At 50.8% G+C, this 12,329-nt stretch overlaps 1 protein-coding gene across 5 annotated transcripts in view; it reads right to left on the reverse strand.

Annotated features, from left to right (window-relative positions):
- Window positions 1-12,329, reverse strand: part of SLC13A4 (solute carrier family 13 member 4) — a 41,246-nt gene that overhangs the window by 10,684 nt on the left and 18,233 nt on the right. For all 5 annotated transcript variants that reach the window (XR_013353301.1, XM_077850055.1, XM_077850054.1 and 2 more), the window contains 7 exons: window positions 11,761-11,933; window positions 11,293-11,347; window positions 8,185-8,224; window positions 7,054-7,131; window positions 4,881-5,065; window positions 1,482-1,601; window positions 385-486 (listed from right to left, as the gene is read on the reverse strand). Coding sequence is in view for 4 of the 5 variants with exons in the window: in XM_077850055.1 (XP_077706181.1) it covers window positions 385-486; window positions 1,482-1,601; window positions 4,881-5,065; window positions 7,054-7,131; window positions 8,185-8,224; window positions 11,293-11,347; window positions 11,761-11,933 (753 nt within the window). In the remaining variant the exon portion in view is untranslated. The remainder of the gene's footprint in view (window positions 1-384; window positions 487-1,481; window positions 1,602-4,880; window positions 5,066-7,053; window positions 7,132-8,184; window positions 8,225-11,292; window positions 11,348-11,760; window positions 11,934-12,329) is intronic.

The raw sequence follows: 12,329 nt of genomic DNA on the forward strand, positions 1-12,329 counted from the left end.
CCCCCCAGCTTCCTAGGAGTGGCCCTGGGACTGGCAGTGGTCCATTCAGAGCAGTGTGGGGCGCTGACTTCACAGGACATTGGGTCTGTCCCAAGAGGGTGCTGTGTTGTCTCACACTTCCTTCCCCGGCCCCCCATCTGCGCCATCCACCCCACACCATGGCTATACCTTGGACTTGGAACACGACAAAGGGGGAGGGCGGCCTCCTGCAATCTGGGCCAGCTGGCCTTGGGCATTCAGCAGCATCTCTAAGTGCCAGGATTCGTAGCTGTGGAAAGCCCCCCAGCGCAAGGGACTGCCGAGAACAAGGCTGCTTGTGTGCTCACTTTACCTGCCATGCTTTCTCTCCTGGAGGAGGAGAGAGGATGAAGGGCTGATTTTTACCTAATGGCTCCCAGCTTTTCATATTCCTCTTGGATTCTCTTCTCTGACAGCTCTTCCCTTTTGGTCTTCTTCTTCTTGCTTAGAGAGCAGGTCTCTCTAAAGCTGAGAAAGAAGAAGAGCAGAAGGATAAAGAAAGCGTGCTTCTGAGGCCTAGAGGAGTCAAGGAGTAAGCAAATACTAAACTGCTGGCTGGCTGTAATCACTCACCCCCTCTTCCACACTCTGCCCCTCCAACCCCGGCTGTCCTACGACTCAGCCCCCCCTCAAACTCTCCCCTTGGCTTCCAGGACTATCCATCTGGGTGTATCTCTGGTGTATCGATGTGAAGGATCATGTTTGACAGACTTGTGTGAGTGTATGGATGGGGGGTAGTTTTTACATACAGAAGTATACAGCTGTCACTGATATTTGATAGTTGCCTCTGAGTTCTTGAAAAAAAAAAAAAATCCAATGGGAGTCTTGGATCCCGTGAACCAAGACATCCTATTTATCTTCCCTTTATGTGTTTGAGGATCATCAAAATATGGTTATGAAGAAAAGCTTGCTAAGCAGATTAATATCAGAAATAATATTGCAAGAGGAATATCTAACTTGTGATTTGGAGAGATATGTGAATATTTCATGTAACTACTATGCATGAATCACTCATGTCTAGAAGATTCGATAGGAATCTATCGAAGCCTAAGGAATTCTTCTACTTGGAGTCACATTTCTTTAGAAGTTAGTTCAAATTACTCTGTCTGCTTTGAAAGAGATGAAACTACATTGACCACAGTCCCATTCAGACTTTTTATAAATCTGATACTTCCTTTAACCAGGTAGTTGGTGGTGGTGGGGGGGTTTGGAGTGGGGGTTACCAGTTAGCTGGTGTTAAGAACATTCCATTGTAGAGCTTATAGTGAAGTGCCAAGGCCATGTATATTTAGTTCCTAGAACCGGTGATGCCTGACTCCCCGTCTAGTCCAGCGCCTTCTCCTCGCACATCCTCCGTGGTCACTTGGCAGCTCCCCCTTGGATAGTGCTCCCCAGGGCTCCCGCCATGACTCTGGAGGGATGGGAGAGCCTCGCTACCTCACTGGCAGGGCCCTGGGACTCACTTGCAGCCCAGGAACAGCCAGTGCATCCAGAACCAGCTGACCACCAGCATGATGAGGGAGATGGGAAAGCTGAAGAGGAACCAGGTGCCAAAGTTGACCACCTCTGCAGCTGGATACTGGCTGGAGGGGAAAGAACCAAGTCAGCGACTGGAAATGGATTCTCACGTGGTTTCTGGGGGGTGATAAGCTAAACGCTCCTTAAGAACACATACATCACAGCTAATGGTAGAGAGGACGGTAATGATACAGTGAAACATTATCTAGAACTCACGTATTTGACAGTTGTAACTGTACAGGACCCAGCCAAGAATGATGAAGTAAGCCAAAAAGGACACCTAAGCAACCAAACTTGATAAATCACTGAAGTGTATATATTTTGCACTCAGGAGAACCACTCAGGATCTGTTTGCTCTTCATTTATGGAAAGATCCTGGAAAGTTACTCATCTGGTTTTTAGGTCAACAGAGAATGGAAAGAGCAGTCTGGTATACTTTGTTTATAAGGAAACCAAAGGAATGTGAGCTTTGATTAGGGGATGCAAGGCACTGATTCTGGAGAAGTTGGACTCTAGAGCATCACGAAGGTTCCAGGTATTAACTGTGCCCATAGGGAACCGTGGCTTGGAATCCCCAAATATTTGATCAACATCCACTGCTATCCTAGGGGCTCAGGGAGGTTACCCAGAGGACTCTTCATTCCTCAGGAAGGGCTGTGGCCTCCAGCCCTGATGTTGTTTTCCTGGGGAGCTGGGATGGGCCACAGGTGAGCCATGACTTTAGCCAAGACAACGTCTGTGTTCCTTTCCTCTGGGATTGCTACCTCTAAGGTGGGAGGAGATTGCCCCTCTTTTCACACTAGGCACTGCGTGGAAAAAGAGACCAAGAGCAGATTCTCCTCTCCCCCCAAGAGAGAATGCAATGGAGAATGCAACGTCATCCCAGGGACATCCACTTTTTTGCACCGTGGTCTGGTCAGGGACTTACCTTTACCATCCACCTGCTTCTTGGGAAATTGTGACAGCTTGTGCCTCCCCTAAGGGCCAGAGTGGCTCACTGATAGCGGGTGGCGGGAAGAAGGACTTTTGGAGCTAGAAGGATACCAGAGGGCGTAAATCACTGGGTGACTCACTCTGGCCTGCGCAGGCTAACCGGCCTAAGGTCTGTTGCGTCATCTTCTCTGTACATAGAAATCTAGGCCCTGCTCCTGGACTCAGGAAAAAGGAATGGGCTTTTAGAATAGATTAAATAAACTTTTGTGGGTGAATATGAGGGCCTACTACCATTTACGGCACTTTAGAAAGTGTAGCAACTAACTTGTAGATTTTTGCAACACGGCCAGGCTGAACCCGGGGGGTGGTCTGTTCACCAACGCCAAGAGAAACAGTGTGGCGGCACTTTCAGACAGTGGAGATCCAGAGAGCCCACCGTCCTTTCACAGGATCCCTATCGTCCACGTAAGCCACGGTTGTGACTAAAGGTACCATGACAGCCCAGGAAGGAGGCTAAGAGAATATGAATTGGCCCGACCACAGGGTGAATCAGGAATTAAAGAGCAGAGACTCAGAGTCTGGACAGAGTAATATGATGTGAGGATTCTCACAGCTCAGATCCTGGGGACTTGGGTCTTAACATTTCATTGGCCCTTCCTCCTCCCGTCTCTTCCCCCCTCCCTCTCCTTCCTTGCTTCCTTCCTTCCTTTTCCTGCCAAAGTGAAAGGAGTGCTTCTGCTCTTGTCTGATCTCTTTCTCTCCTGTCTGCTCTAGAACCCTTCCTGCGGTCTCAGGGACATCAGGCTATCAGTCGTCCCCTCTCTCCCAAATCTTTCATCTTCCTCTCACCTGGATGTCCCTATCTACATTCAAATGTCCTCCATCTTAAAAGTCCCTCTTGACCCCACTTGACTCTTCCGTTATCATTATCCCATACCTCTCCTTCTCATCACAGACAACTTTGTCCACTCACCCCCAGCTTACTCCTCAACTCATGGAAATTTGGCTTCACTTTTCAGTCACTTGACCGAATTGCTCTTGCCTAGGTCACCAGTGACCTTCATGTCATGGAATTGAATCTTTTTGTCCTTTTGCTTAGTCATTCAGCCACTTTAGACAGTATGGCTCATGCCTTCCTCCTTGAACGCTTTCTTCCCTTGGATAGAATGACACCAGATTTTCCTCTTCCCTGTGTGATACCCTATTGTCCTCTCATTTATAGTCTACTTTAAAAATTTGAGCTTAATATTTATGGCCCCTGCTCTACTTACTCCATATATTCTCCCAGAGTGATGGATCTCCTTCACTTTCTTGGCTTCACTTGCCACATGCCTCCCACCAGGACCCATTACCATCTAATTAGTGGGCCCCAGTACAAAATGCAAATGTGGGGCTGCTTGTTCAAAAATGATTAAGAATTCCCAGATGGTGACAGTGGACCATCAAGCTAAGTGTGGGGTCCTTCTCAGCATCGTGGTCCAGTGGGACCGTACAGGTCATGTGCTCAGGAAGACAGCTCTGCAGGCCGCTGACTTTAAATCTATGCCTTTCACTTAAAAATGTTTAGGAGATTCAGAGCTGTGTATCCCTCTGGCCATCTCAACCTCTACATCAACATCTCCTTATTTTTCTGCTCCTTTAGGTCAAGGGCAACTCTGTTTTCCCAGCTGCGGAGACCATGAGTCTGACAATCAGACTTGGCCCTTCCCTCCCTCAGGCTCTTTCTAATCCTACTGAGGCTGGTCAAGCCTACCTCTGCCTTTCTCTCAAATCTGACCACTTCTCCTCACTGCTGCCTGGGTTTGCAGGCCACCACCAGCTCTCTCCTGGGCATCTGCAGTGGTGTCCAAAGTTGTCCACCTGCTGCCTACTTTCTCTCTTCCATGTTTTCAATCCTGAATCAGTTTTCAAAACTATAAATCTGATCACCTTGCTCCCTGCCTATGATTCCTCAAAGGCTACTCACAGCCTTCCAGATGAAGTCCAAGTTCCTGAGTGGGCCACAGGAGGCCCTTTGCGATCTCTGTGTCTACCTCTGGCCTCCCTTTACCCTCTACCGTTCTCTCCTATGTGCTCTGCTCACTGGCCACTGAGTCCTTCCACTCACTGTTGTGTTGGTCTGGAAAACCTCCTTTTCTCCAGGGTATGCCCACTGTGCTTCCGGTATTGTTTCTGTAGCTGTGTCCTTGGGGAGCCGTGTCCTCCCTGTAGACTGGGCGGCCCCCGTGGGCTCTCCCAGCAGAACCACCCCCCCTCCAGTCACACCGAGCTATCATGCTCCATAGTCTCTTTTCCCTCTGGGTATGGAAACGGTTCCAGTTCCATTTTCTGCCCCATCCTTATCATCTCATTCTGCTCCCGACATGTACTGGGTGGTTGGTAGATATTTGTGGATCTGGTGAGTTCCTTACTTGTTGAAGTGTTCCAAGAAAATGAGGCTGGTAGACGTGCCAATGATGGTGGTCAGGCCCCCAATGGTAGCAGCATAAGATATGCTCAGAGACAGGCACTTGCAGATCATCTGGTCATGCTGGGACTTGTACTTTCTGTTGAGCTCCTGGTTCCTGGGGCCGGGGATCAGGACTAGTGGCTTTTCCTATCAGAGAAAAATTAGTGAATCTTTCCAACCCAGTGTGGGCTGTCCAGCACACAAAGCATGAAAGCAGGGGCACCACGGTGCCCTGGAAGGTTTGATGCTTGGGGGTCAGAAGGATAAATCCCCATCCTAGCTCTATCATTTACCAATTTGGGCAGCTCCTCTGAGTCACCTATTCTTCTGCAAAATGAAGAAAAGCCTATTTTCTCCACCAGATTGTTGTGAAGAGTAATTGAGGTAATATATGGAAAGCACTGAGAATACTTCCTGGCATTTAACAAATGGTAAGCGATAATTACTTTTGTTGTTAGTAACAGCATGTTCTATTTTCACCTGAACTCCAGCAGACCTGGTCGCTCTCCGCTTTGTGTGTCAGTGACACATGGGAGCTGGTGGTTCTCTCTCTGGATTTGGAGTAAAAGTCCTGCCTGGGAGAGGACTGAGAAATACGCCTTGGGAGGCGGAGGGAGTCCAATGTGTGATTCTCTCCTCACCCTTTTCTCCTTCTAGCCTCTTGGTTTTGAATCCCCAACTCTCTCCCTTCCCTTGCATATGAGGCTGGCCTTCTGTGCTCCTACAAGGCCCTGCTTAGCCTGATGGTGTGGCCTTTCAGGGTCAGAGGTTGCTGACCTCTGGCCTTAAGTGTAGGTAAAGAAGCAAGTGGGGCACTTGGCTGGCTCAGTCAGTTAAGTGTCTAACTCTTGTTTCAGATTAGGTCGTGGTCTCAGCATCCTGGGATGGATGGAGCCGCGCATTGGACTCCATGCTTGGCATGGAGCCAGCTTATGATTCTCTCTCCCTCTCCCTTTGCTTCTCCTCAGTGCACTCTCTTTCTCTCAAATAATAAATAAATAAATCTTAAAAAAAGAAAGAAAAAGAAAAGAAGCAGCAGCAAGTACCCTCTGCCCCTCCAGGCCTGGTGTCCTGCCAACTGAGTCTTCGTAAGACCCAGAGCCGCCTGATGCAAACATCAGGAGGCCAAATCCTGGGAAAGCCCTGGGAAAGAGGCCGCCTTGCCTCCTTTCCCAAAGCCTTTAACTAGTGCCCCACCTCCCAGGAGGGCCTGAGTTGGTCTGGACCCTTGCAAGCCTTCCCGAGAGATTCATTATTCGAGCTGTAAGAGAATTCAGATTCTCTGGTCTGGTGGTTTTCTAAATTTTCAATGAAAATTTTCATGGACCTCCAATATATAAAGCATAATGTAGCATTTACTAAGCATACATCTGTTTTATAACTGAAAGTAGACACGTGTGGTGAGGGAGACGTGGATTTGAATCGAGATATTCCTCAAATTACTGACTCTGAGGCCTTGGACACGCGATGTCACCTCCTTCCATTTCATCTGCAGAAATGGAGTTCAAGACTTGCTACCTCCCCGAGCCAAAACTAGGGAGAAAACGCTCAGCACACTGCACTTGGTACATAATCGGTGTTTCATAAATGGTGGCAGTTACTGATGTTGATGGTGGATGTTAAAGAATTGAGATTTTAAAAAAAAAGAATTGAGATTATTTGGATGGACACAAAAATTTGAAATCAAGGATTGTCGGTGATAACCGCAAGTTCATGCCAGCTTCAATATCCATTTTGTTTCTGTATGTTGTTTCAGTGGGATAGTAAGTAGCAGGAAAATACTCATTCACACAAAAAAGGTAGTTTTCTTGCAATCTTAGAATACTCAAATATAATTTGCATTGTCCCCGAAGCACCCTTGGGAAAAAAATGTGAATACCTATGATCTAGTCCAACCCCCAGCTTTTATAGTTGAAGGAAAAAATAGGGCCTTAGATGGTACAATGACTTGCCAAAATCAACGGTGAGTTAGGTGTTTTATCTCCATGGCGCACGCAGGCCAGACATGTATGCGGATGGAGTGCCTGGTGACAGCACACTAGCCTGCCACCCTCATAACCTCAAGGTCAGTGCCCCTTGGGAAGCTCGAGAGGAATTCCATGTAAGAAACAGGGTCAGGGGGTGAGTTCCATTACCTGGGATCGGTGCTGCTTCTTGCCCTGGGGATTTGCTGTTTTGACTGGGTTGGTGACTGTGGGCACACCATTCAGGTTCTGTGAGGACAAAGACCATCCCTCTGTCAGGAAGGGGATGTGCTGGGCCTCCAGAGGTGTCACATAATCACCCCACGGCATCCCATGCCTCAGCACTGTGGCCATTGGAGACCAGAAGCCAGGGAGAGCATGCAGTGGGGAGCCACCCCACTGTGCCTCCGAGACACAGATTCCCATCCAGGTGGTGCCAAGCTGCCCACTTGCAGAGGCTTTCAAAACTTGGTAGAACATGGCTCTGTCCTTGTAGAAGAGCTTGACTTTCTGGAACTTCATTAGCTAATGAAGAATCCTTCATTTTTCTTTAACACGAAGAAAATGAAGAAAAAAATCTCACCATAACAAAGTCCAGAGTTTGGTGATCAGAATTTGGGCTGATGTCAGAAGAGGTAGAACCAGTTCTGGGGGAAGGGGCGAGGCCATAGACTGTGTTTTCCTCTATAAATACAACCCTTTGGGGGGCAGCTGAGTGGCTCAATCGGTTAAGCATCCGACTGTAGGGTTCAGCTCAGGTCATGATCTCATTATCCATGATCCTTGCATCAGGCTCCATGCTCAGCAGGAGCCCAGCACATGTGTGTTCTCTTTCTCTAAAATAAATACATCTTTAAATATGGCCCTTTTTATACTACAGTTTTTGTATGGCATCCCCACCACAAGGAATCCCAAGGGTGAACCTGTGACTCTTGGAAATCTGGATGGCTGAGTATTGGGTTTCTTTTCTTTTTCTTTTTTTAAAATAAATTTATTTTTTATTGGTGTTCAATTTGCCAACATATAGAATTGAGTATTGGGTTTCCATGCAAATGTCTAACCTGCACTTTATGAGAGGGCTTATAACCTAAGCCCTCTCAGGGCCGGGATTCGGAGGCAGGCAACCCCTCACCCAGAGCCCATCCAGCCCTTCTCCTGTCCAGGCTCTTGGGAGCACCTCTCCGCTCCCACACCAGTGGCTGCCGCTGAGCCCCAGGACCAGCTGCCGGCCACCTCTGTCCCTGAGTTATCTTGAGGGGCCTCCAAGTGATCTTAAAGCACCGAAGAAACCCAAAGCCTTACCTTGTTCTGCATCAGAGAGGCGAAGTCTGCAGTCGACGGGCTGGAAGAAAGCAAAGAAAATGGGACAACGACATAGGACCAGAGTTCACGAGATAGGAATGCTGTCCCTCAGCCAACAGTGGTGTTTGGTGTAAGTGACCTCTGTAGGGTCTGGTTTCCTTGGCTACCCAGAAGACTAATCTCACATGGGTCTTCCTGGCCTTACAGAGATGCTGTCAGCATCTGTGGGGACAGCATTTCCTTGGAAGCAGCGCTGACCCTCCTAGTAACTAAGATGGAGTGCTTTTTAGGGGCCAAGTCCACTTACATATGGACTTTAGTTCTCACGACAGTGCTATCCTCATAACAGACGGATGGCACAGGTACCATTGCCTGCATTTTTTTTTTTTTTAAGATTTTATTCATTTCAGTGCGGCCCGGTGGCTGAGTGGTTTAGCACCACCTTCGGCCTGGGGCATGACCTCACATCGGGCTCCTACAGGAAGCCTGTTTTTCCCTCTGCCTGGGTCTCTACCTCTCTCTCTGTGTCTCTCTCATGAATAAATAAATAAAATATTTATTAAAAAAAGATTTTATTCATTTCAGAGAGAGGAGAGCATGAAGAGGTGGGGGAGACAGAAGGAGAGGAAGAAGCAGACTCCCCGACATGGGCCTCAATCTCAGGACCCTGGGATCAGGATTTGAGCTGAAGGCAGGTGCTTAACCATCTGAATCACCCCCATAACTACATGTGTTTCCCACGTAGACGGTGGGCCCAGAGAGGAGCTGCTGTCTGTCTGTCTGTCTGCCTGGAGCCCCGGGGCCCCTGAGCACGTTCTCACAGCTGACTCGGCAAAGGTCACTGACTCTAAGGGACACCTGCAGAATGCTTATCTTTTTTTTTTAAATTTTTATTTATTTATGATAGGCACACAGTGAGAGAGAGAGAGGCAGAGACACAGGCAGAGGGAGAAGCAGGCTCCATGCACCGGGAGCCCGACATGGGATTCGATCCCGGGTCTCCAGGATCGCGCCCTGGGCCAAAGGCAGGCGCCAAACCGCTGCGCCACCCAGGGATCCCCAGAATGCTTATCTGAGGCTGGAGGGGTGGGGGGGCCTGGGCTGTGTGTGGAGAGGGACAGATGAGAGCAAGGGGCTGGGATAGCGTCCGATCGCTGCTGCACCGCACGACTGGTGGCCTCCGCTCCTGCGCCCGCCCCACGGGTCCCCCCACCCCAGACAGGGGGGTGGCCCTGGACTGCAACGCTGCTTGGTGCTAGGTGCACGCTTCAGTTTGTCTTGGCTCGGGGACAGTGGTGCCGTGAGGACAGGCGGTGGCCGGGTGTGCAGGGCCGTCAGCGTCAGGGCTACCTTTGGGGAGGGTCAGGAGCTGATGGGGTTTGGGGGGAGGCGTTCTTTGAAGAGGGTTGGTAGCCTGGAAGGCTTAGAGTGGGCCGATGTTTCCTGTCCCTCCTTCCCGAAGCGGGGGAGAAGGCCAGCCCGGAGCCCCTCAGACAACCTGGGGGCTGGCCCCCCGGGGACCCTGATGTCCTCACCCGGCTCACAGCCTGGCTCCCACCAGCACCCCGCTAGGGATTTCGAGGGGCTACTTGAGCTTTAGCTTTGGAGTCTGGGGACACATGTTTAGGTCCGCAGAAGAACGAAAGCAGGGCATGACGCTGGGTGTCATCTCAGGTGGCGCACAAGGACGGTGGCAGAGCCAGAGCTGCATGAAGAGTCCCTACCCCAGAGGCAGAGGCAACCCCAGAAAGAAGAGGCTCGGGGGGGGGTGTGGTGGCAGATCCGGGAGGGCCTCGCCACCGCCATCAGCCTGGCGCCCTGCAGAAGCTCACCCGGAGGATGCTCCAGGGACGCTGAAGGGGGGCCCCTGCAAGTGAGAGGGCCAGGGGGTCTCAGAGAGGGGAGGATGCCCGCAGAGGTCAGAAGCAGCAGAGGGAGAGCAGGGCCCAGAGGTTGGGAGGAGGGAAGCTGAGAGAGGAGTCTGTCCCCATGCACTCTGACCTCTGACCCTGCAGGCCTGGGGGATAGGCAGCAGGTGCTGCAGCCGAGAGGCCAAAGTTTTGATGAGTGGGGACCAGACTGTGGACTATCTGCGAAGGAGCTCATTGTGTTCCAACACCGAAAGGAACCAGAGAGAAGCGAGGTTTGCCTGAGATTTCATCAGGGCCGTGGACTGGGACGGGGTGGCCGTGACAGAAGGCAGCGGTGCGGGGGAGGAGCCGAGCTCGTCCCCACCCTTGGGGCTCTCCCAGTTCCGCTCGGGGCAGCTCTCGTTGCCCATGAAGACACCAGACTGCAGAACTCAGCTCTGCTGCACACCCAGCTTTTCCAGGCACTATTCCTCACAGTACCCCTTGAAGGCCACATGTTGATATACAATTTCTGGAAGAAGTGAGCTGTTAATGGATCTGGTTCCCACGAATGTTTGGGGGTGTGTTTCTCCTGTTTTAGCTTCTCTCGGCCCCCACACAGCTCTTTCATCAACTGTCCTCAGCTCCACTGCCTGTCACCTCATCTTTCCCTGTCGTATCTGGCAAGGCCCAATCTAATAAGACCACATCTAGTATCTAGAAGATACTTTGTGATTCTCCGAGCGTCTCCGGTGACATTTATTATGCTTTTTCCATTAATTAAATGTATGATTTTCCTAAGGATGCAGTTCTGATGAGATTCTACTTGGCAGATGTGCGGACAATCAGATTGAGCCCGCCTGTCTCTTCCCGCATGACTGCAACACCCTGTGGTTGAGGAGTTGCCCTCTGGATCTTGGCAGGTGGTTCCCAGGTACAGAGAGGAAATTGAGGCAGAGGAAAGTGATGGTGTTGCAAGATGTGAGCTTGGCCCTTACACCTAAAAGAGCTCTCTAAGGACGCCTGGGGGGCTCAATGGTGGGGCGTCTGCCTTCGGCCCAGGGCATGATCCTGGAGTCCCGGGATTGAGTCCCGCAGCGTGTCTCTGCCTCTCTCTGTGTGTCTCTCATGAATAAATAAATGAAATCTTAAAAAAAAAAAAAATGAAAGAGCTCTCTAGGAACTCAGGTACCAGCTTTCCTGACCTCTGGGATAGGCCTGGCGAGACTCTGTCTGAGAGGAGGGCAGTCATACTCACTCTTCATTGACAAAGATGAGTTCCAGAGAGGGTTGGCTGTTGTTTACATCAAGACCTGCAGTAGCAAAGGAAAGCAGACGTGAGACGTGGAGGCGGAGCAAACTGTGTAAGGCCTGGGCTCAGGGCTGGGGCTGAATGGGGAGGGCATATCTTGCTGGAGGCATGCATGGCAACTCCCCTTCCCTCTGCTCTGAAAGCATGGCAGGGCTTGCAGACACACAGGCAGCCCAGGGTGTTGTCAGAACCCTTGAGTGTTGGGGTGAGGGGTGCATGGAAAGGAGCAGTGGTGGCTGCTGTGAGAGGGGAGGAAGGAAAGGCCAGGAATGCAGGGTTACAAGGGAGCTTGAGGTTCAAGGGCTGGTCTGGAACGGAGGGGAGGAGAGGGGCATAGGTGAGGGGTCTGAGCTGGGCAGTGTCACAAGAGGAGGGGCCAGGGGCAAAGGGGAGGTGAACTCCAGCAAACTGTACTGATGGGCTCGGCCTCTTCGGCGCTGGAGTTGCCAGCCACGAGCTGCTCCTCCTCGGCACTGACCAGCTCCTGCAGCACGGCCTCCACGATGGGCATCACCATGGCGGTGGTGGACGTGTTGGAGAGCCACATGGAGAGCATTGTGGTGCAGCACATGAAGCAGAGCAGCAGCCTGCAAGGCAGCGGCGCTGGGGCATGGTTCCACGGCATGGCCATCTCCCAGGGGCCACCCCGCTCACTTCACAGGGCTACTTTGGGGCCTCCTAACAAACCCGATGGAGCCGGCCTAGAGAAGGGCGGGGTGCTGGCGTGTATCCAGAAGATCGGGGTCTTATGTGGTGCATTCAGCTTTGTACTCCCAGGACTTGGCACAGAGTAAACATTAAATTAATGTTTGTTGAATGGATAAATCACACTTCACGGGCTCATGGCCTCAGCTAGAGAAAGCCCTTCCTTAAGCGAAGACTAGCTTTGCTCGTGGGTGCACAGGGCAGAGACCTACTGATTGCTCGACTCTGCAGACTTTAACTTGGTAAAGATGTGTGTTTTATGTATAATGGAATTCTTC

This window comes from Canis aureus, chromosome 15 (genome assembly GCF_053574225.1).
Source record: "Canis aureus isolate CA01 chromosome 15, VMU_Caureus_v.1.0, whole genome shotgun sequence".
Classification (NCBI taxonomy): Eukaryota; Metazoa; Chordata; class Mammalia; order Carnivora; family Canidae; genus Canis; species Canis aureus.